Here is a 24444-nt window from a genome sequence, read left to right as displayed (position 1 = left end):
TTCAGGCAGGCTAGAGGATTTCCAAAGGAGTTTGTAGGTTAAACACTGTCACACCCAGGAATTATTAACTGGAGCTGTAAGCTAACTCTTTTTCCAGAGAGAGGTAGTGGGAGACAGCCCCCCGTAAAGTCAGAGGTGTAGGTGAAAGCACAAAGCAGAAAGTAGGCAGACTCTGGTTTTGGGGGTAGATGCTCGAGAATTTCCAGGGGGACTCCTGAGGCTCGATCCCGCCTTTGCGTATGCCGAGCCTCCTTCCTCATGACCTTTGTCATGGGCGGAGTGCCTCACGCTGGCTCCCAGAAGTGATTGAATTCCAGTTGAGCTATTCCAGATCCTCACTCAATATGCAATGTGCCGGCTCCCAGCATCTCCCCCTTTTTTATTTCTTAAAACAGCCAGATGCAGCTCAGTCGCGAGCTTCTGAATGTTCTGCCGAAGAATCCTGACAATACAAGGAAGAATGAATATGAGAAGCAAAACTAAAGCACCAGCAGCGATGTATCCAAGGATATTAGACAGAATGTTTTTTCCTGAAATGAAGTTAGAGAAAGTGTGAAAAAAGTCATTAGCTGCCCCAGCGGCAGTAAAATCCAGTCGAGAGTGTTCCAGGGTCTGTATTTGATTATGAAGTTTTTCTAAGTCCAGGCCAATATCAGAGCTGTTCCAAACACCTGAGATATGATTTTTGATTTTTTCCCATTCATAATCTGTCTCATTTACCTTTAAAGATGTCACGCATATCCACCGGTAATCAGCGTGGCAAGACAGAGCCATTTTCACTTTTAACGCCTGTAACTCAGTCCCAATATGCATTATTGCCTCTTCTAAGGCATCTACTCTCATCTCCAATTTTCTATCTATAACTTCCTGTGTTGCTAGAGTTAAAGAGACATTTTTAGACATGGTATCAACATATTGGGCAGTATGCACTTGTTGACTCAATGATATTGCTGCCGCAGTAACAGAAGTAATTGCTGCTATCAAAGCCGATATTCCTAAAATAAGTAAGCCCACAAATCGCCGTTGTCGCATTAAATCTCGTAGTTGTTGTAACACGGCAAGGCCGTAATTGTCATACCAGTGGCTAGTCACTGTCACAGGTATCATGAGATAGGGTGGGCGTTGTAACACCACAAAAGAGCAAACATTATATTGAGGGGTCAAACAAGATGAAAGCATACATTGTTCACAAGTTACTATATTAGGTCCACCTGAATAATTCATGCGTACATTAAGCTTCTTGGAGTCATTAGTAAAAAGAAAAACATAAGGGGAGGGTAGACAAGCTAAAACAGAATAAGTAGAATTGCTATCTGGGCGGTACAAGGAGACAGGAGCAGTAGCAGCAAGGGCTCTCCAAATATCAGGTTGCCAATAGGTCTGTTTCTTCGTTGTATAAGACAGCATAGGAGGAACAAATTGATTACGATGCCTTCTAGTGGCATGTGTTGGCCAAGGAAGAGGAATCCTATCTCAATTCTCGAATCTGCCCTCAAATGTATCATTGGCCAATGGATCCTCACCTGGATTCGGGTTGCTCCAGTCCTGAATAGTATAATCCCCACCTCCTGGTATCCTATAATCAATCCTTGAATCATAAGTACAAGATGTCCAAGTCGGATACCCTGTACGACTGTCTATGGTGTTCCATACTTTCTCTGAAGGAGCAACCTTATAACAATTCGGATATTTTGGTGGAGATTTGGAATGCAGGGTTACATAGGGGTCAAGAATCCCGGGCATACGAGCCAATAATACCCAAGCTGATCAATGACGTAAAGACCAGGAATCTGTTATAATTATTTTTTTAGAGGCCCCAACACATCCTTCTTTGGTGGGGGTAATAAAGCTTCTAAGGTCATTGGGGAAGTTAAAGCAAACAGGGAAATCACCTGTTAATCCCCTGAAGGTATAGTTGAAGTTAATAGGATATTTATCTCTAGTGTAAGAAGTATAGGATCCTCCCAAGAGCTGGGGTTGGTCTGTGTTGACCCGTATAGGCTCATTATCCCAAGTAACAACTTGGAAAGTTGGAGGATCTGGGAGATACGCCCAATATTTGGTTGGAATAGGGGAGGCGCTTACCTGACAGGAAAGCAAAGCAAGCATGGCAATAAACAGTTTCTCAGGAGAAGCTGGAGATCCCTGTAAGGAAGCTATTCCCCGTGCCTGGTGGCAGAGTGTTTTTATTTGTCCCCAAGTAGGTATGGAGGCATTCCGGGTCGCCTGAGTCAGGCGGCCTGACACCCTTTTGTGAGGCAAAGGATCGGGAGGAGCAATATCCTGTATATGAAGTTGAGACATCTGCTTGGTGGGTGGATCCGTTCCTTGCTCATCCGGGATCTCCGATGTCAGTTGTCCCGACGCCGGCGGCGTTTCCCGTGCTGGCGGGGGGAGTGAAGGCAGAGGAGGTCCCTTCCTTTTTCGGGGTCGCGGCAGCTGGGGAATCCGGTATCCGAGGGGCTGAGACATGGCGAATCAATCTGTCTGGAACCCAAATTGGAGAATCTGCGTCCTGTGGAAAAATGCAAGCATATCCTCGACCACTGGTTAACAATGGGTCGGGACCTTTCCATTGTCCGGAAAGGAGGTCCTTCCATTTAACTAATGGTTTTGCATTCAGCTGCTCAGGGCACCAATGGCGAAGCATTGCAGTAATTCCGGCCGAATCGGCATTTAAAATATTTATTACGAAAAGAGCATGTTGCAAGATTTGATGCGGAGAGCTATACTTAAACTCCCCTTCTTTTAATTTTTGAATTTGGATTTTTAATGTTTGGTGTGCTCTTTCCACAATGGCTTGTCTCTGGGGATTATAAGGAATGCCTGTATTATGTTTAATTTGAAACTTTAGACAAAATTCCTGAAAAGACTTAGATGTGTAAGCAGGAGCATATAGTGGCATTAATAGCTCTTAAATCTTGTAAAAGTCGCCACTTGCCAGATTTTTTCTTAATAACAAAAATAGGAGTATTCCAGGGGCTATTGGAGGGCTCAATATGTCCCAATCCTAGTTGTTCAGAAATTAACGCTTTGGCTGCCAGTAGTTTTTCTTTAGTCAGAGGCCATTGTTCTACCCACACCGGGTCTTGAGATTTTCACGTAATGGGGTCGGCAGCAAAAACAATGGCCTCCATCAAAAATTTGGATACCCTAATCCAGTACGGAACTTTCGAGGAGCCGGGCAAATTGGCTCAATTATTCCTGTCTGCTGTTTACCTAACCCTTTTGAGGGGTCATAGCCCATTTGTAGCATTTGAAAAGTTACTTTATCATCAGGGCTAAAAAGTAACATGCCCATTTGAGACAGCACATCTCTCCCCCACAGGGAAAAGGGGAGTGAAGGAATTACATACGGTTGGAATGTTCCACGGGTATTTTCAAATTGCCAATCTAAAATTTTTGCACTTTTAGTTACTGCAGGAGCTCTTCCTATGCCCACCAAATCATTTTCAGTAGTATGTGTGGGCCAGGAACTGGGCCAGTCTTTCCCAGAAATACAAGAAACGTCTGCCCCTGTATCTAATAGTCCTTCAATAGACTTGCCACTAACGAGAATAGATTTCATAGGACGCTTCTTAGTAATTTCTGTTACCCAAAAAGCCATGTCACTAGATCCAAATCCTTTGTCCTGCCTTTCATTTTGGGTGGCTGTTTGCCCAATTGTAGTATGATAAGGCAAAAGTAAAAGTTGGGCTATTCTCTGTCCCTGATATATTTGGAAAGTTTTAGTCGGGGGTGAAATCATTATCTGAATTTCTCCTGTATAATCTGAGTCAATTACTCCAGGAATAATTGTAAGACCTTGCATAGCTAGGGAACCTCTGCCTAGTATAATTCCTACCAGGCCTATTGGTAACGGGCCTTTAACTCCTGTAGGGATTTTTATAGTGGGGCTATCTGGTGTTAATATTGTTGAGGTGGTGGAACTGAGGTCCAGTCCTGCACTGCCTGGGGTTGTTCTGATGAGCTCTGCGACGGAACGAAGGGAATGAATGGGTTCAGTGAGGCTGCCCCAATCGTTGTCGGGGCCTGGGGCTGGCCCCTCAACCCGTTTCCCGACTGCTGGTCGGGGCCTAAAAAGACTCCATTTTTATGGAATCGTGACCTACAGTCCCTTGCCCAATGATATCCTCTCTGGCAGCGAGGGCAAAGAGACCTAGGATTAATGGGCAGGGGGGCAGGGTTTTGTGGAGCAGACGCAGCCGGTTGGGCCGGATTAGGCAGATAAGAACCGGGTGTTCTTTGAGGGCACTCACGAAAAGTGTGTCCCTCCTGGCCACAGGAAAAACAAGTTCTAGGGAATGTATTCTTGCCTTGGTTATTGGGATCGCCTTGTGATGGCTTATTCTTGTTAGTAAAAAAAGTTTGGACTGCCTGCTGATAAGAATTCCCTTTTATTGCTGCAGCTATAGCAACACCCTGTAGCATTGACGGTCCTACATCTGCACACTGTTTCATATAATCAATTAAGGATCCAGTTCTTCTAATAGGGCGCAATATAGCCTGGCTGGTGGAATTAGCATTTTCAAAGGCCAAGTGTTTTGTTAATAATTTAGCTCCCTCGGAATCGGAAATTATTTTCTGGACAGCTTCTGAGAGTCGTGAGACAAAGTCTTCAAATGGCTCTTCTGACTTTTGTTTAATATCAGATAGAGCAGTACCAGATGCCTTACCATCGGGCAATGAGCGCCAGGCAGTAAAGGCACAATCAGCCACCTGTTGTATAGCAGTCCTATCTAATTTCATCTGTTCGTCATACGAGGGGTAGTCGGTCTGTCCAAGTAATATAGGTTCAGTGATATGTTTAAGGTCAGTATTTTGGTTAGAAAAAGCATATATACGAGCGAGATCATCATATTCAGATTTCCAAAGTATGAAATGTCCTCCGGACAGGCAGGCCTTAGCAATTGTTTTCCACTCTCGAGGTGTTAACCATTGGCCTGTTAAATTTTCTACTAGCTGCATCGTATATGGGGCTTTAGGCCCATATGAAATACATGCATTTTTAAGTTCTTTGACCAATTGAAAGGAAACAGGCTCCCAGTCGATAGCCTTTTGTTCTCTTTCATCATTGTCAAAAATTAAAGGGAAACAAGCCTGAAGTTGGGGATCGAATTTCTCGCCAGGGACAGAGAAGGCCCGTCTCCGTGGGATCGATATTGGAGCTCTCCCACTTCGATAGGGAGGTGGCGGCAATAATGCGGGTTTAATAGGACCTGTACGGCTTGGTATGGGAGGTGGTGGCAAAGGCATGGGTTCCATATTCTCTGCTCTGTACTCTGGAGCTCTTTGAACTGTTTGGTATCCAGAGGTTACATATGGAGTAACTGGGAAGGTCTCTTGGAAATCCCTAGGGGCATATGGCCTAATGGGAGACGTTTCCCTTAGGTTCCTTGGAGCAGATGGCCTGATAGGGGAAGTTTCTCTTAGGCTTTTTGGGGCATCTTTGTTTAAGAGATGCCAATCTTCATCGGAGTGATATTTAGTTGTTATCTCGTCTAAATTCTCTTTTCCTTTTGGGGAAGGCTGATCTTGTTTCTCATCTCTATCTTTAAGTTGTTCCTGAGTAGTCATGGCTGCTAACATTTTTCTTAGTTGCCGATAGTCAGGTGGGTCTTCGTTTTTTTCATTTTCCTCAGGTTTAACTACAGTTTCGACCTCACTTTCCTCTTTAAGGGTTACTCTTTTAGAATCAGGGGCAGGTTTAGCTACAGCATTTTCTTCACTATCTCTTTTAAGATGTACTTTTTTTGAATCTGGGGCAGGGTCTAAGACATCTCTAATGATATTCCATAAGGAAAAGGCGTCATTAGGCACCTTTTCTGAGCCATGTTCGGCATGGTAAGTTTTTAGCTGTTTTCCTACTTTTTCCCAGACATCTAAGTTAACAGAGCCTTCGTCTGGAAACCAGGGACAGTGTTCTTGTACAAAGGAAAAAAATGATTGAATGGTAGATTTTTTAACTTTGATTCGTCTTTTATTTAATAACTGTAAAACTACTCCTATAAAGAGCTGTCTTTCATTTGATTCAGTGTTACCCATGTCAGAAAATTAAGTATAATAGAGGATTTTGCTTTTAGCTATCAAAAGATCAGGCCTTTCTTTGGCCTTTTAACTTCAGAAACCGTTTTCTCTAAGTCTTCAACACTTTCAACACTTCCCACTCGTCAGCCCTGTCTATCCTACAGGGGGGTCCGCGGCACCCTTGAGTGGGGTCGTAGCCGTCCCGAACACTGGAAGGACAATAGGGCTGGTGACCCAGATTGTCCCGGGGGGGAAACAGAAGGCTGATGACCCAAACTGTTCCGAGGGGGGAGCAGTAGAGCTGATGACCCAAACTGCTCCGTGGGGGAACAAGAGAGCTGATGACCCAGTTGTTCCGAGAACGGGGAGCAAATAGAGCTGATGACCCTAATTGCAGGGAGCTTACCTTCGAAAATCCTGTCTCGGGCGCCACCTGCCGGGGACCAGCCCCGGCTGATCCAGGGTATTCGAAGGAGAGACGGCTAGGCGAGGGTCAGGGAATAACTGCTTAATTACACTTTAATTAAGGATACAAAGAGTAATAGAATAAGGATAGCTCAGTGAGGAAATTCAGTGGAGAAAAGCGGCTGAAATAAGGATAGCTCAGTAAGAAAATTCAGTGGAGAAAAGAAGCTGAGTGGCTTGGTTTACGCGGAAAATCAATATAACCCGTGACACCAGGTTAGCTCTGACCACGGAGGCCGCAGGCGCCCTCTCGAATAGCGGAAGGTGCCCCACCTTAGACACCTTCTCGAGTGGGTCTTAGAAGCCCAGGCAAATAAATGGTCGCAGAGGACATCCACGCTCCAGATGGACGCTCAGCCAGAAGTTAAAGGGAAGAATGACATGGGGAGACCAAGTTTCAGTGAACAAGGCCCGCACTTTATTTTCCAAAGTAGTTTTTATACCTTAAGTTATGCATAGAGGATAATGGGGGAAGGGGTAGAGTCATGCAGCAAGCCAGGCTTTTTTCCTGTAAACTTATCATATGCAAAAGTTCAGGTGATAGACATCATCTTCTGGCCCGGAGGCCTGTTAACATTTTAAGAAACTTATCTTTCTCTAAAGGTGATTATTCCAAAGTCAGGCGCCAGCCTTCCAAAAAGCATTGAACAAAGCTGTATTTTACATTTCTATACACCCATTATATCAATCAATACACTGCCAAGGACACAGTAGGAGTATGGAGACTTAGCAGCAAACATTGGCCCAACAAGTGAAAAACCCTTCACCAATACATTTTCTAATCAATCTTTTAACTACTCAAAGGAATCTGTGTTTAGGCAGTTTAGAACGTCTCCTGCCTCTCACAGTTGGGAGGCTCTGAACAATCACATGTGGCCGGAAAAACCCGTTCAGGCAGGCTAGAGGATTTCCAAAGGAGTTTGTAGGTTAAACACTGTCACACCCAGGAATTATTAACTGGAGCTGTAAGCTAACTCTTTTTCCAGAGAGAGGTAGTGGGAGACAGCCCCCCGTAAAGTCAGAGGTGTAGGTGAAAACACAAAGCAGAAAGTAGGCAGACTCTGGTTTTGGGGGTAGATGCTCGAGAATTTCCAGGGGGACTCCTGAGGCTCGATCCCGCCTTTGCGTATGCCGAGCCTCCTTCCTCATGACCTTTGTCATGGGCGGAGTGCCTCACGCTGTCTCCCGGAAGTGATAGAATTCCAGTTGAGCTATTCCAGATCCTCACTCAATATGCAATGTGCCGGCTCCCAGCACTGCTCCTTATAAGAAAAGCTATGATAAACCTAAACAGCATACTAAAAAGCAGAGACATTACTTTGCTGACAGAAGTCCATAGAGTCAAAGTTATTGTTTTTCCAGTAGTCATGTATGGATGTGAGAGTTAGACCATAAAGAAGGTTGAGCACCGAAGAATTGATGCTTTTGAACTGTGGTGTTGGAGAAGACTCTTGAGAGTCCCTTAGACAGCAAGATCAAACCAGTCAATCCTAAGGAAATCAACCCTGAATATTCATTGGAAGGACTAATGCTGAAGCTTCAATATTTTAGCCACATGATCCAAAGAGCTGACTTATTGGAAAAGACCCTGATTATGGGAAAGATTGAAGGCAGGAGGAGAATGGGGTGACAGAGGATGAGATGGTTTAATGGCATCCCTGACTCAATGCACACGAGTTTGAGCAAACTCTGGGAGATAGTGAAGGATAGGGAAGCCTGGCGTACTGCAGTCCATGAGGTCACAAAGAGTTGGACACAACTGAGTGACTGAACAATAACAACAATTAAAAATCCTGGAGATGGATAATGGTGATGGTTGCAAAATAATGTGAATGTATCTAATGCCACTAAATGTACAATTAAAAATTGATAAAATGATCATCTTTATGTTATGAATAGTTTATCACAATAAAATAGTTTTTAAGCTATGGCATCAGTAACTGAAAATACTGAATAATTAAATAAAATTGTACAAGAGTTTTTTAAAAAATTATAAATTCCTACTGAAATAAACTCATGAGAATTAAATTGAAGAATGAAGCCATGTTCATAAATGGATTCAATATCTTATGCCAATTTTCTTCATAATAATGTATAAATTAAATGTAATTTTACTAATCTCAGAAGTATTTTACAATGACACTGAGATATTTCTCATGAAATTCATATTGAATTACAAGTTATTAAAAATGGGGAAACAATTTTAAAGTTATTAATGTAGATAATTTGTCTCCTAAAACACCAAGCTTTACATGATGTTACAGTTATGTAAGGTAAAGGGGGCTTCATGGGTATCTTTTGTAGTGATCAGGATACCCGAATGAAGGGGAGACTGAGTTTTAGAAACTCTTAAGCATAAAAGCAAGAGAGTTCCAGAAAAACATCTATTTCTGTTTTATTGACTATGCCAAAGCCTTTGACTGTGTGGATCACAATAAACTGCGGAAAATTCTTCAAGAGATGGGAATACCAGACCACCTGACCTGCCTCTTGAGAAACCTATATGCAGGTCAGGAAGCAACAGTTAGAAATGGACATGGAACAACAGACTGGTTCCAAAAAGAAAAGGAGTATGTCAAGGCTGTATATTGTCACCCTGCTTATTTAACTTATATGCAGAGTACATCATGAGAAACACTGGGCTGGAAGAAGCACAAGCTGGAATCAAGATTGCTGGGAGAGATCTCAATAACCTCAGATATGCAGATGACACCACCCTTATGGCAGAAAGTGAAGAGGAACTAAAAAGCCTCTTGATGAAAGTGAAGGAGGAGAGTGAAAAAGTTGGCTTAAAACTCAACATTCAGGAAACTAACATCATGGCATCTGGTCTCATCACTTCATGGGAAATAGATGGGGAAACAGTGGAAACAGTGTCAGACTTTATTCTTTTGGGTTCCAAAATCACTGCAGATGGTGATTGCAGCCATGAAATTAAAAAATCCTTACTCCTTGGAAGGAAAGTTATGACCAAACTAGATTGCATATTAAAAAGCAGAGACATTACTTTGCCAAGAAAGGTCCATCTAGTCAAGGCTATGGTTTTTCCAGTGGTCATGTATGGATGTGAGAGTTGGACTGTGAAGAAAGCTGAGTGCCAAAGAATTGATGCTTTTGAACTATGGTGTTGGAGAAGACTCTTGAGAGTCCCTTGGACTGCAAGGAGATCCAACCAGTCTATTCTAAAGGGGATCAACCCTGGGTGTTCTTTGGAAGAAATGATGCTAAAGCTGAAACTCCAGTACTTTGGCCACCTCATGCGAAGAGTTGACTCATTGGAAAAGACTCTGATGCTATTTTGGGGGCAGGAGGAGAAGGGGATGACAGAGGATGAGACGGCTGGATGGCATCACTGACTCAATGGACGTGAGTCTGAGTGAACTCCGGGAGATGGTGATGGACAGGGATGCCTGGAGTGCTGCAGTTCATGGGGTCGCAAAGAGTCAGACATGACTAAGTGACTGAACCAAAGCATACATCAGGGTACCACAAAAATGGAATATGGTTAGAAAGTTATTGGGAAGGCGATGTATTTATTGGAGTCTGAGGACAGACGTAAACACTGAGAATGAATTTGACCTCTCTGCCTTAATGATTATGAAGATATGGAATCATCTGGAGTATCCCCTTAAGACAAGGTGAGTACAGAAGGCAGCCAGGGAGCATTCTGGATTGACTTTCAAAGGTGTGGGAATCCACCAGCACGTGGATCTTTTGGATGATAGCTGAACTGAGCCATCTTGAAAGTGTTTCTCCAAATTAGGCATGATGCCAAGATTAATGGACCTCAACTGTTTAAAGGATATAGATTTTATTTCTTGCAAAGGAGTTAAAATAGGGATAGGTGACAAGATTGTAGCCAGAATGTGCCTTACTGCTGTCATGAAACGTACTAGTGTTTCTCTTGAGGGGCCTTCAGATAGCCTATGCATGTATCTCCAAGTGAGATTTGAGATGAATGCCACATCTTTAGTATTTTTTGGCTAACCAAGAAAGACCTGCAATAGCAGGACAGTTAAATGTGAATAAACAGCAACATGAGCAAGCAAACAAATGACCTGTCCCTTTCTTCTTTTGGCCTACTACACTTCTCTCAACTTCTGAAAAAATGAGGTTTGTGCTGGAGATGTCATCCCAAGTGGGAAGATGTGAGAGACACCACACATCTGATATTCAGATGTCAGCAGGTGGAGAAAAATTAAGCCATTTATTACACACTTTGAGTTCAGCCCATTTAATAAGCTGCTTATGTCAGGAAAAATAATGGATTATTCAGAGTATTGTCTTATATTTTTTTGAAATTAGTAATTTAATATTTCTAAACATACTGCTTTAGTGGTTTGAAAATGATCTATTTGTGCTAAGAACATTTTTCTGGGTAAAACACAAAATTATTTTCTCTATATCATTATTGTCATTATTTACTACTGCTTTGGTTAATTCTTTTTAGGCTTGGTATAAGGAGGATTGTCAAAACAGTTGAACAGATAGGCTAAAAGTTGAGAAACGAAGTGACTAGAAGTTAGTACAAGAGGCTATACAAAGATGCTATTTCTCAGTTTTTTCTTGGCATGGAAGAAAAATAGTGTTATGAGGCATAACTATTTGCTGAAAATAACTCCCTAGGTACATCCTTAGATTAGAAATCATGTTAATAATAATAACATAGCATTATACTAGGTCAATAAGGCTCACTGTTATATATTTTTTATTATGAAGAAATTTTTTACTTTTGATTACTGTTTATGTGATGTTATATATTAATAAAGTCACACTGATGCCTGCTATTGCTGCTGCTGCTTCTAAGTTGCTTCAGACATGTTTGACTCTTTGTGACCCCATGGACTATAGCCTGCCAGGCTTCTCTGTCCATGCAATTCTCCAGGCCAGAATACTGGAGGGAGTTGCCATTTCCTTTTCCAGAGGATCTTCCTGACCCAGGGATTGTATCCATGGTTCTTACATCTCCTGCATTGGCAGGAGGGTCTTTTACTACTAGTGTTACCATGCCTGAAATGTCACAAAAAATTTGGAAGTAGGACCAATCCATCTGTGTTATTCGACATCAGCTCCAACTTAATGCTACCAATTTGTTTCCTTTCTTTGTCATTTGAAGCTGAATATTTTGATTGATTTTCTAATAAAATAAAAAATTTATTAAAGAGAACAGTGTAGTTTAACATAAAATATACTTAATCAAGAATGGCTGTATGTTTAGAGGCGAAGGTAGCCAATTCACCTTAACCGCATTTCCTGAAGTAGAATTCCTTTTGTTCTTTATAGACAAGTCTCATTGATTGGAGCTTAACTGTGCCTGGGCAGGACCTATTCTTAACATGTAGGCTTCCACATAGAATGAGCAAAGAGGGAGCTAATTTTTCACTGGGAATCTCTCAAATGTTAGTATCTAAGGGAACACTCTCTCTGGAGAGGATTCTCCTGGATGCCTGTGTTCTTAGATAAGGTGGAACAAGAGAGCTTGGAAAAATTTCTTTGAGTTTTTTGACTTTCATTTAATGTCTGTATTCCTGAACTGCAACACTAAACCTCACTGTATCTAATAGTCCTTACTCTTCAATTTCTCAAATTTTAAATCTTTGGAAAAGAAATCCAGTCTTCAATAGTAGTAGATCAGGTTGACTTGAAGAGGTTTCAGAGGGTAGGGTAAACATTGGCCTCCTGGGAAGTCTGAACAATCCCTCTATTTTTTGGACTTAAGCCTAACTCCTGTCTTCTGAGATGTCTGGGGACCTCAAGGGGTGAGTTTTCATGTGTTTAAACCATTTCATTTTATGTTGTGTATTTTTTTTTTTAATTAAAGGTTGGTTAAGAGTTTTGTGTTTCTTGTTCTCTTACTGAAATATTAGAACTCGAACAGAACAAATTTATGGATACCAAGCAGGAAAGGGGATGGAATGAGTTGGGAGATTGGAATTGGCATATATACACTATTGATACTATGTATAAAATAGATAACTAACGAGAACCTACTGTATAGCACAGGAAACCCTACTCATTGCTCTGTGGTGACCTAAATAGGAAGGAAATCCAAAAAAGAGGAGATATATGTATACATATGTCTAGTTGACTTTGCTCTATAGTAGAAACTAACACAACATTTTAAAGCAATTATACTCCAATAAAATTTTTTTAAATGCCTGAAAAGAAAAGAAATAACTGACAGTGTGAAGGGTAGTCCTAGAAGTAGAGACCAATGGCAAAAAGACAAGAGCTAAAAGAAATGAGCTCTTCTACAATTCTACTATAAATATATACTGTTCTATTATTTAATGCTTTGTCATAAAATCAATATTATTTAAAATTAGATGTAACTGTAGAAATGTTTAAAAATCAGATGAGATCTTAAAGGACAAATAGTCTAAAGCCTCCATTATATAGAAAGAAAAATTAAGCTTAAACTATCAAATGTATTAATATACATGTAAATATATTTTCATGAATCATCTATTTGATGTATTGTAGAATTGTATACTACAAACAATGCAGAGTTTAGTGTAATATAGGTACTCTAGAATTAGCATCTACTAAATGTATTCATTATTTTCCAGCAGTAGCCTACTTGATTTTCTTACAAATTTAGTTTTCTTTCTTATTAGACACAAATTACATTTAGGTCTGTAACTAATGAGGATATCCAAATCTTATTTTGTCTGTAAATATTCAGATTAAACTAAATGTATTTATTTAGAGAAGATGAATTATTGTCAACAGTATAATCATAATTTGGAAGCATAATAATGTGTGGAATGCATTTTAATGAAAATATAGTTATAATTGTGAATTAAAAAATAATATTTTCCCACCTGTTTCATTAAGTAAATAGCTTTGTGATTTAGAGCAAATGATTTAATCTCTCTTACACTCATTTTCCTCACTGGTAAAATTTCTGAGTTGAACAGAATCTGCTCCTTTCTCCTTAAAAAAATTTTTTTTTCCTCCTGTGTATTTCTTATAACAGAGAAGTTTTCATGTAATTCATCACTCCATTTTTTACCTCCTGCTTAGGTAACATTGTTTCTTAATGTTTAGAAGCAAAGGTGGTTTTGCCAAAGTGATACCTATTCAATTTCTAATTCAGTATGAAACTGTGATGTTTCTGCTGCTTTAAGACGCATTTCATTCAGTTCTAGGAATTTTACATTATTTAGGTACCTTATACAAGCTATAAAAATAACTTCTTCTGAGTTTATTCTAAAACAATACCTAAAACATATTTACAGAAATATTCAATTATCAGTTCAGTTCAGTCACTCAGTCCTGTCGACTCTTTACTACACATGGACTGCAGCACCCCAGGCTTCCCAGTCTATCACCAACTCCCAGAGCTTGCTCAAACTCATGTCCATCGAGTCAGTGATACCATCCAACCGTCTCCTCCCCTGTCGTCCCCTTCTCCTCCTGCCTTCAGTCTTGCCCAACATCAGGGTCTTTTCCGAGTCAGTTCTTCGCATCAGGTATCCAAAGTATCGGAGCTTCAGCTTTAGCATCAGTCCTTCCAGTGAGTATTCAGGATTGATTTCCTTTAGGACTGACTGGTTGAATCTCCTTACAGTCCAATGTATTCTCAAGAGTCTTCTCCAACACCGCAGTTTAAAAGCATCAATTCTTCAGTACTCAGCTTTCTTTATAGTCCAACTCTCACATCCATACATTATTTCTTGAAAATCATAGCTTTGACTAGATGGGACTTTGTTGGCAAAGTAATGTCTCTGCTTTTTAATATTGTGTCTAGGTGGGTCATAGCTTTTCTTCCAGGAGCAAGCGTCTTTTAATTTCATGGCTGCAGTTACCATCTCCAATGATTTTTGGAGCCCAAGAAAATAAAGTCTGTTATTGTTTCCAGTTTCCCCATCTATTTGCCACAAAGTGGTGGGATTGGATGCCATGACCTTAGTTTTCTGAATGTTGAGTTTTAAGCCAGCTTTTTCACTCTCCTCTTTCACTTTCATCAAGAGGCTCTTTAGTTCCTCTTCACTTTCTCCATAAGGGTGGTGTTAGCTGCGTATCTGAGATTATTGATATTTCTCCCAGAAATCTTGATTCCAGCTTGTGCTTCATCCAGCCCAGCATTTTGCATGATTTACTCTGCATGTAAGTTAAATAAACAGGGTGACAATATACAGCCTTGGTGTACTCCTTTCCCAATTTGGAACCAGTCGGTTGTTCCATGTCCAATTCTAATTGTTGTTTCCTGACTTGCATATAGATTTCTCAGGAGGCATGGACTATATATTCCATGGAATTCTCCAGACCAGAATACTGGAGTGGGTAGATATTCCCTTTTCCAGGGAATCTTCCCAACCTGGGGATCAAACTCAGGTCTCCCACATTGCAGGGGAATTCTTTACCAGCTGAGCCACCAAGGAAGCCCAGAAATACTGGAGTGGGTAGCATATCCCTTCTCCAGCAGATCTTCCCAACCCAGGAATTGAACCAGGCTCTCCTCCATTGCAGATGGGTTCTTTACCATCTGATCTACCAGGAAAGTCCCTATATTCAATCATAGCTTTCAAAAAATGACTGGGAACCAGCCACCCATTTGAAAAGAGTGATACAACAATCTGCAAATCCAGATTTAGCACAAGTTTTTCTAAATGCATATTGGAATACTCTCTGAGGATTTTCATTTGAGGTATGCATAATAAGAAATGAAATAATGGCATCAGGAATTCAAGGGGGCATAAAACATACATCAAAATATACACTGATGACCATGTTTGTTCAGTGTATTAGAGCAATAATAAAATTTGAAAATGTTCTCCAAAATGGAAAGCCTAACACAAAATATAAGAAGTATAGAGTTACATTTTAAAATATCACTGTTCCTTAAGGGCAAGTTCTAAAATTTTAAACAGTCATTCAATAATGCAGTGATCTCAAAACTAAGTACCAAGCATTAGGCTAGGCACTTGGAAAGCAACACAGACTCCTGTTCTCACTAAATTTGTAGTCTAGTTAGGGAGACAGAGAAGTAACTTTAATGCAGTATCAAGTGGAGAAAACGTGGATTCGATCCCTGGGTTAGGAAGATCCTCTGGAGGAGGAAATGGCTACCCATTTCAATATTCTTGCTTGAAGAATACCATGGACAGAGGAGACTGTTGGGCTACAGTTCATGCAATTGCAAAGAGTAGGAGACAACATAGCAACTCAGCAAGGACACATGCAAATGCTAAGATTAAAAAGATAGAATGTTCTGTTGGGACATATGAGAGAGGCATCACATTCATTACTGAGGGAACAAGATCAACTAAAGAATAGAAGGAAAGGAATTAGGAGGAAGCTGGTAACACAGGGGTGAGGTGAGAATGGTAAAACGAGCAGATTATGACAAGGCTTGGAAGTAAAAAAAAAAAAAAACCTATAGAATAATGGAAGATATTCAAGAAGTCCTATGTGGCTCTTGGAGAGAGTGAAAAGGCAAAAGGAGAGAAGAAATAAATTGTTATCATCCTCATCATCACCACTACTTTAACCTGTAGAGAAATATTTGAATAAGTATAAAGCAACAAAGATTATTTTTCAAATGTGGGTGTAGCCTGATAAGTCTATGACATTGAAGAGTGGATTTTTTTTTTAAAGTAGATACAAGTATGGGACCAGTATTCATAAATGTTTGAATATGATAATCTAGTTTCTAAAGAGAAATTTATTCATAATTAGGGAAAGTGAGCACATGGTTAGTAATAAATAAAAATAATAGACCCCAATATTTCCCAAGCCGTGTGTTTAATTGTATGGTTCTCTACAGTGTCTCATTCAATTCAGTTCAGTTGCTCAGTCATGTCCGACTCTTTGTGACCCCATGAACTGCAGCACACTAGGCCTCCCTGTCCATCACCAACTCCCGGAGTTCACCCAAACTCATGTCCATTGAGTCAGTAATGCCATCCAGCCATCTCATCCTCTGTCGTCCCCTTCTCCTCCTGCCCCCAATCCCTCCCAGCATCAGAGTCTTTTCCAGTGAGTCAACTCTTCGCATGAGGTGGCCAAAGTACTGGAGTTTCAGCTTTAGCATCAGTCCTTCCAAAGAACACTCAGAACTGGTCTCCTTTAGGACGGACTGGTTGGATCTCCTTGCAGTCCAAGGGACTCTCAAGAGTCTTCTCCAACACCATAGTTCAAATGCATCAGTTCTTCGGTGCTCAGTTTTCTTCACAGTCCAACTCTCACATCCATACATGACCACTGGAAAAACCATAGCCTTAACTAGATAGATCTTTGTTGGCAAAGTAATGTCTCTGCTTTTTAATATGCTATCTAGTTTGGTTGTAACTTTCCTTTCAAGGAGTAAGGATCTTTTAATTTCATGGCTACAATCACCATCTGCAGTGGTTTTGGAGCCCCCAAAAATAAAGTCTGACACTGTTTCCACTGTTTCCCCATCTATTTCCCATGAAGTGATGGGACCAGATGCCATGATGTTAGTTTTCTGAATGTTGAGTTTTAAGCCAACTTTTTCACTCTCCTCTTTCACCTTCATCAAGAGGCTTTTTAGTTCCTCTTCACTTTCTGCCATAAGGGTGGTGTCATCTGCATATCTGAGGTTATTGAGATTTCTCCCGGCAATCTTGATTCCAGCTTGTGCTTCTTCCAGCCCAACGTTTCTCATGATGTACTCTGCATATAAATTAAATGAGCAGGGTGACAATATACAGCCTTGAGGTACTCCTTTTCCTATTTGGAACCAGTCTGTTGTTCCATGTCCAGTTCTAACTGTTGCTTCCTGACCTGCATGTAGGTTTCTCAAGTGTAGTGTATGTAGTGCATGTAGTGTCTTATTATGATATCATAAATTAGTTGATCAAAATGTCTCATTGTTTGGCCAGGCATGCATGTGTGTAGGTGCATAAGTGAATGTATATGTGTTTGTGTGTGTGTGTGTGTGTGTGTGAAAAGGAGGTAGGCAGACAAAGAGAAAGAATCCAGAAGAGAGAGAGGGGGTTAAAGAAATCATCATAAGGAAATCTTGGGCCATCTGTATCAGGAAGCAAGCACTTCCCTGTCAATGAGACTGGCACCAGCTGCACCTTCATGTCTATGATTGATTTACATGCCACGGGATATACAAGGAAGAATTTTCAGTTAAGCTGGAGAAAGTTTTTCCTCCATGTGTTTTGCATATTTTACATTTAAAAAAATTTATTGGCCATACTACACATAAAATAGTTCCCCAACCAGGGTTGGAACCCATGCCTCTTGCTTTGGAAGCATGGAGTGTTAACCAGTGGGCTCCAGAGAAGTCCCTACACTATATTATGATAAATATTATAGCATAAATTTGAGGCATTTCAAATAATCTTTTGAAATAATAATAAATAATGATTTCTTTTGAAATAATGCTTCTTTTAAAGATGAATTAAAATAATTACATAGAAACAAAGGGAACTAAGGCTTAGACTACATTTTATTTATATACCAACATAGAAATAAGCAGAAACTGACAAATATGTCTATTTCTATAAAGAGAAACTGCTGTATTTTTTATTTTTATCAAACTTGCTGACAACAGTTAAAGCAATGGAATGTTTCAGATAGCCTACTTGGTCATGTAACATCATTAATGTGTATGCTGAATAGAGGATTCAAAAAGAACATGGTTCTTAAGAGATCATACATGCTTGCTTGCTAGGTTGCTTCAGTCATGTCCAACTCTTTGTGACTCTATGGCCTCTCACTTGCCAGGCTCCTCTGTCCATGGAATTCTCCAGGCAAGAGTACTGGAGTGAGTTGTCATGCCCTCCAGTAGGGGATCTTCCCGACCCAGGGATCAAACCTACATCTTATAGGTCTCTGGCATTGGCAGGCAGGCTCTTTGGCAAGTGCCAATGAATCTGTGTCTCTTAGCTCTCCTGCATTGGCAAGCGCCACCTGGGAAATCCAATTATGTGTATAAATATATGCATTTATATACAGAGTTCTGTCCTATGTACTTTACATATATTACTTTATCAAATCTTCACAACTCCATGAATTAGGTACTAATACATTATACTTCCACAAGAAGAAACTAGAGAGTTGAATCACACAGCCAGTAAAAGGAATGCCCAAGACTTTTGCCTGTCCTTGACTTCTGCTGTCTCATTAAATGTGCCTATTTCTTTCTTTTTCTTTTTTTCCTGTTGGATCATTATTTCAAATTTCCGTATATCTCCTGGAATAATTCTTAAAGCAAGGAACAGAAATAATATACTTGAACAAATAACAAATTCTGGAAAGGGTGTATAGAAAAGCGAACCCCCCCTAAACTATGGCAAGGATGTATTTTGGTATAACCACTATGGAAAACAGTATGGAGGTTCCTCAGGAAACCAAAAATTGAGTTGCCATGTTATCCAGCAATCCCACTCCTTGGCATATCCTGGATAAAACTATAATTCCAAAAGATACATGCACTACTATGTTCATAGCAGTAATATTTTCAATAGCTAAACATGGAAACAATCTAAATGTTTTTTGACAGAAGAATGGATAAAGAAGATGTGGAACTTATATACAACGGAATACTACTCAGCCATAAAAAAGCACAATAATGCCATTTATAGCAACATGGATACAACAAAAGATTATCATACTAAGTGAAGTAAGTCAGAGAAAGACACATACTGTATGATATCACTTATATGTGGAATTTAAGATATGGCATAAAAAAACCTAACTCGAAACAGAAACAAACTTACAAATATAGAGATCAGACTTATGGTTGCCAAGGAGAGAAGACAAGGGTAGAGGTGGACTGGGAATATAGGGTTGGCAGATGGAAACTATTACATTTAGAATGGAAAAACAGAGAACTATGTCCAATCTCCTGGGATAAAACAAAATGGTAAAGAGTATTAAAAAGAACATCTGCTGGATCATGGAAAAAGCAAGAGAGTTCCAGAAAAACATTTATTTCTGCTTTATTGACTATGCCAAAGCCTTTGACTGTGCGGATCACAATAAACTTCGGAAAATTCTGAAAAAGATGGGAATACCAGACCACCTGATCTGCCTCTTGAGAAATTTGTATGCAGGTCAGGAAGCAACAGTTAGAACTGGACATGGAACAACAGACTGGTTCCAAATAGGAAAAGGAGTTCGTCAAGGCTGTATATTGTCACCCTGTTTATTTAACTTATATGCAGAGTACATCATGAGAAACGCTGGACTGGGAGAAACACAAGCTGGAATCAAGATTGCCGGGAGAAATCTCAATAACCTCAGATATGCAGATGACACCACCCTTATGGCAGAAAGTGAAGAGGAACTAAAAAGCCTCTTGATGAAGGTGAAAGAGGAGAGTGAAAAAGTTGGCTTAAAACTCAACATTCAGAAAACGAAGATCATGTCATCCGGTCCCACCACTTCATGGGAAATAGATGGGGAAACAGTGGAAACAGCGTCAGACTTTATTTTTCTGGGGTCCAAAATCACTGCAGATGGTGACTGCAGCCATGAAATTAAAAGACACTTACTACTTGGAAGGAAAGTTATGACTAACCTAGATAGCATATTACAAAGCAGAGACATTACTTTGCCAACAAAGGTCCGTCTAGTCAAGGCTATGGTTTTTCCTGTGGTCATGTATGGATGTGAGAGTTGGACTGTGAAGAAGGCTGAGCGCCGAAGAATTGATGCTTTTGAACTGTGGTGTTGGAGAAGACTCTTGAGAGTCCCTTGGACTGCAAGGAGATCCAACCAGTCCATTCTAAAGGAGATCAGCCCTGGGATTTCTTTGGAAGGAATGATGCTAAAGCTGAAACTCCAGTACTTTGGCCACCTCATGCGAAGAGTTGACTCATTGAAAAAGACTCTGTAGCTGGGAGGGATTGGGGGTAAGAGGAGAAGGGGACGACAGAGGATGAGATGGCTGGATGGCATCACTGACTCGATGGACATGAGTCTGAGTGAACTCCGGGAGTTGGTGATGGACAGGGAGGCCTGGCGTGCTGTGATTCATTGGGTCGCAAAGAGTCAGACACGACTGAGCGACTGATCTGATCTGATGTGTAAAAAGAGATAAAACAAAATGGTAAAGAGTATTCAAAAGAATGTACATATGTGTAAAACTGAATCACTTTGCTTTATAGCAGAGATTGACTCAACATTGTAAATCAACTGTAATTTGTTAAAAAAAATAAATGATATATTTGATGTTTCATGGAAGATGTAGTAATCAATAAAAATCAAAGTTGCCAATTATGCTAGATTTTCTATGGAATATTTTTTAAAGCTTGCTACCGTAATAGAAATGTTCATTTAGTTTAACAGAATTTGAGAAGTTTCAGAGAAATTAAGTGTTAGTGAAGTAGTGAGGTTATTTGGATAGTGAGATAGAAATTAAGTTTTAGTTAGCTGGTAGTGAGATTACTTGGATAAGTTCTGAAGGTCACTTTAAAATTGTTTGCAAGAGAAGCAAAAAAATACATGATACTGTTCTTTCTGACTGAAAAGAAACTATAGCATTAAGTTTTATTCTAAAACGCATCAAAGAACATTGTGATTTAATAGATGTTTTCTTTTATTGTTAGTTTTCCTTAACAAAAATGCATTCTCATCCTTAGATATTGACCTGATCTTAGTATCAATTAAAGTTAAGATGACAGCCAGCTCATTCATTTAAAGAGATTCCAATTAGATCTTGTGAAAGTGAAAGTGTCAGTGTCCCAGTCATGTCCAGCTCTTTGCGACCCCAAGGACTGTATCCTGCCAGGCTCATCTGTTCATGAAATTCTCCAGGCAAGAATACTGGAGTGGGTTGGCATTTCCTTCTCCAGGGGATTTTCCCCACCCAGGGACCGAATCCAGGTTTCCTACATTGCAGGTGGATTCTTTCCCATCTGAGCCACTAGGGAAGCAGATTTTGTAGGAAAATGTTACTGATATATCTTCAATGTTAGTTTAATGAAAGCAATTTAGAAATCTGTGAAATGGAAAGCAATAACTAATATTAGTGATAATTCACATCTCTGTGCATGATAAGACAAAACTATAAATTAATAGAATATTTAAAAACCCCCTCCCCCAAATAATTTTCATTTAATTAAAGCTGTAAATCTTTCAAACACTCAGAATTATTTCACTTCTGCTTCTACATGGTGCTCTAATATGAACTATTTGAACAAATCATAAATTCATATGCACAAATAATAATTTCATCAATTCCAGTAGGTTTTTGTAAATTTGTAAATCTCTATCTTCAGATAAGTAGGATAACATTTTCCCTATTTCTTTGTTTTTCATTTTATTTGCACTTTCCTCACTTCAATTTCCTCCTCTAATCACTAGTGATTTATTTTCTTCTTTGTCCAATTAACCTCCTGATAAACTGTAAGTCTCTAATAGTCTTTATCTTACAGTCACTCCATTTAGCTTGCTGCTATGTACTCTGCTTTTTTGCCAACAACTGATGGCCCTAACCTTCTCCTATGCTTCTTTAGCCTTTTTAAAGTAATACAGGAGACATAAAGTGCTTTGTCAGCCTGTTAAACCAGGACATCAATTTTTTAACAGTCAATAATGAAACAGGCTGACTCTGCAAAGAAACTATAAGGAACTGCCCTGCTAACCCTTGTCCAGTTCATCTGCATTTATTGATGATAACACATTATTTCATACCATGTTCCTGGAGAGGAGTAGAGTAACACTGGTGCTCCATTTTTAGGTGATAGAATTAAATGTTCTATAAGCCAAATAATAAGTAGGGAGTTCATTATTATATCATTAATGACCCCCTTAACCTTCTCACTCCACAAGCATAAATAATATTTAATCATCAGTGTTCAGGTTGTTATGCAAATTAATTAGTAATATAAATGTCCATTGGTATACATTTTCTATTACTCTTACACTTAATCATATCAGAATTATTGAGACAAGTATAAATAATTTGCTACTCCAATTCTAAGCAGGTTTGTAAAATTAGGTTACAAATATCTTCCAAGATAGGCATCATGTATGAAAATGAAAATATTTCAGAAATTAATCTTTAATTAAAATGATTAGGGGTAAAACCATCTCCAAAATATTTTGTTGAATTGTGATAACACATCATACAGGCCAATTTGTATTCAAATCAATATTCTCTCTGAAAGACACCACAAGTTAAGTGAGGCAATTGGCCTCCACTGAATCATTGTTATACTCCATCAGTTATCTAGATGGTTCAAATTCTTCATAAAACTTTCTTTAAAAAATTTAAAATTTGTGATATTTGTTTTATTTAGTTGTGAATTCAATATTGATATTTTTCTCTTTGTTTGCAATGAATGTTGACTTTAAATAAGAATATTTAAAGTTATTAAATTTTCATTTTCAAAGTTTCTGTTGTTGTTGTTTTTTGTTTTTTTTTTTTTCAGCTGTGCTGCATGGTTTGCAAGGGATCTTAGTTTCCTGGCTGGGGATGGAACCTGGGCCACCACAGGTGAAAAGCACCAAATAGTAATCACTGGTGAGTGCTTGGTTGCTTCAGTTGTGTCCCATTCTTTTCGACCCTATAGACTGTAACCTGCCAGACTCCTCCGTCCATAGTATTCTCCAGGCAAGAATACTGGAGTGGGTTGCCATGCCCTCCTCCAGAGTATCTTCCAGACCCAGGGATGGTACCTGTATCTCTGACATCTCCTGCATTGGCAGGCAGGTTCTTTACCACTAAGGCCACCTGGAAAGCCCTAGTAACCACTGGACCAACAGGGAATTACCCTTTCCTGCCTTTTCTTGTGCATTTATCTTAGTCACTAGATAGTCCTTGGGATTCCCTGATAGCTCAGTTGGTAAAGAATCTGCCTGCAATGCGGGAGACCTGGGTTGCGAAGATCCCCTGGAGAAGGGAAAGGCTACCCACTCCAGTATTCTGGCCTGGAGAATTCCATGGATAGTCCATGGGGTCGCAAAGAGTCGGACATGACTGAGCCATTTTCACTTTCACATAGTCATTTAGCAAAGGAAAAAAAAAATAAGCAAGTGTCTACTTTGAAATATACTGAAGCTATCCTTAAGACAAGTATAGAAAATTTACACCAATGGACATTTATATCACTAATTAATTTGCATAACAACCCAAACACTGATGATTAAATATTATTTATGCTTGTGGAGTGAGAAGGTTAAGGGGGTCATCCTATCAAGCTTTTATCAAGAATAATGATCTTCTTTCCTTGATTTTTGTACACTCTGGTCCCTGTGAGTGACACATGAAGTACATTCCTTGGCAGAGAGAAACAGAAAATAAAACGTGCATAGAGGAAAAACAGTTGTACAGAGTATTCACTCATGTGATGCATTAACTGGCCCCACTAAATCTGATTGCTTTCCTTTGGAATGATTTCTCCTCAAAATACTTTTCTCCTTTGACTTCTATGACAATATACTCTCCTGCTTTCAAATTCCTTCCGTTTAGTCTCTTACTCTGTTTCCATCTTCCAACTGCCCTTTAAATGTGATTGTGTATTTCAGTGCTACAGCATAATACCTTCACTCTGTCCACTGCCCACTCCCTTGTTGTTGTTCAATCGTTCAGTCATGTCCAACTCTTTGCAACCCCACGGACTGTAACACACCAGGCTTCCATGTCCTTCACTATCTCCCAGAGCTTGCACACTCTATCTAGGACATCCATAATTCATCCTTCATATGCCTTTAGTTATCATTCAAATATTAGCAACTCTCATATTGGCATTTTCTGACAGCATTTACCCCAAACACATGTTCACATTCCCTTGCCATCTCCAACTCCTCATGTCTAAAACTGAGCTCCCCTAGATGTGATATTTGAACACTGTTCATGCTGTCAAGAAATGGTACAGTCATTTGCATCAAGCCAGAAACCTGAAGATCCTCCTTAAAACCCCACATTCAGGGGCTTCCATGGCAGTCCAGTGATTGAGACTTGCCTTCCCATGCCGTGAGTGTGAGTTTGATCCCTGGTCGGAGAAGGCAATGGCACCCCAC

The 24444-nt window shown here is 39.8% G+C and overlaps 2 protein-coding genes across 2 annotated transcripts in view; both read right to left on the bottom strand.

The window, feature by feature from the left end:
* Nucleotides 1-360: 360 nt before the first annotated feature.
* LOC123465721 lies at nucleotides 361-2663 on the bottom strand (the record flags this gene model as incomplete). Its single annotated transcript, XM_045165529.1, is given in 1 exon segment — nucleotides 361-2663. A coding segment is annotated over 1 exon segment (2112 nt), but the record flags the coding sequence as incomplete, so codon positions are not given.
* A 1243-nt stretch (nucleotides 2664-3906) lies between these two features.
* Nucleotides 3907-24444, bottom strand: part of LOC102392518 (endogenous retrovirus group K member 7 Gag polyprotein-like) — a 43386-nt gene continuing 22848 nt past the window's right edge. The window contains exon 3 of the mRNA XM_045165526.1: nucleotides 3907-5903. Coding sequence (XP_045021461.1) covers nucleotides 3907-5903 — 1997 coding nt within the window. The remainder of the gene's footprint in view (nucleotides 5904-24444) is intronic.

The sequence above is a fragment of the Bubalus bubalis genome, chromosome 4, assembly GCF_019923935.1.
Source record: "Bubalus bubalis isolate 160015118507 breed Murrah chromosome 4, NDDB_SH_1, whole genome shotgun sequence".
In the NCBI taxonomy this organism is placed as follows: Eukaryota; Metazoa; Chordata; class Mammalia; order Artiodactyla; family Bovidae; genus Bubalus; species Bubalus bubalis.
Note: the sequence above shows the minus strand (reverse complement) of the source record. Positions and strands in the feature narration are given on the sequence as shown.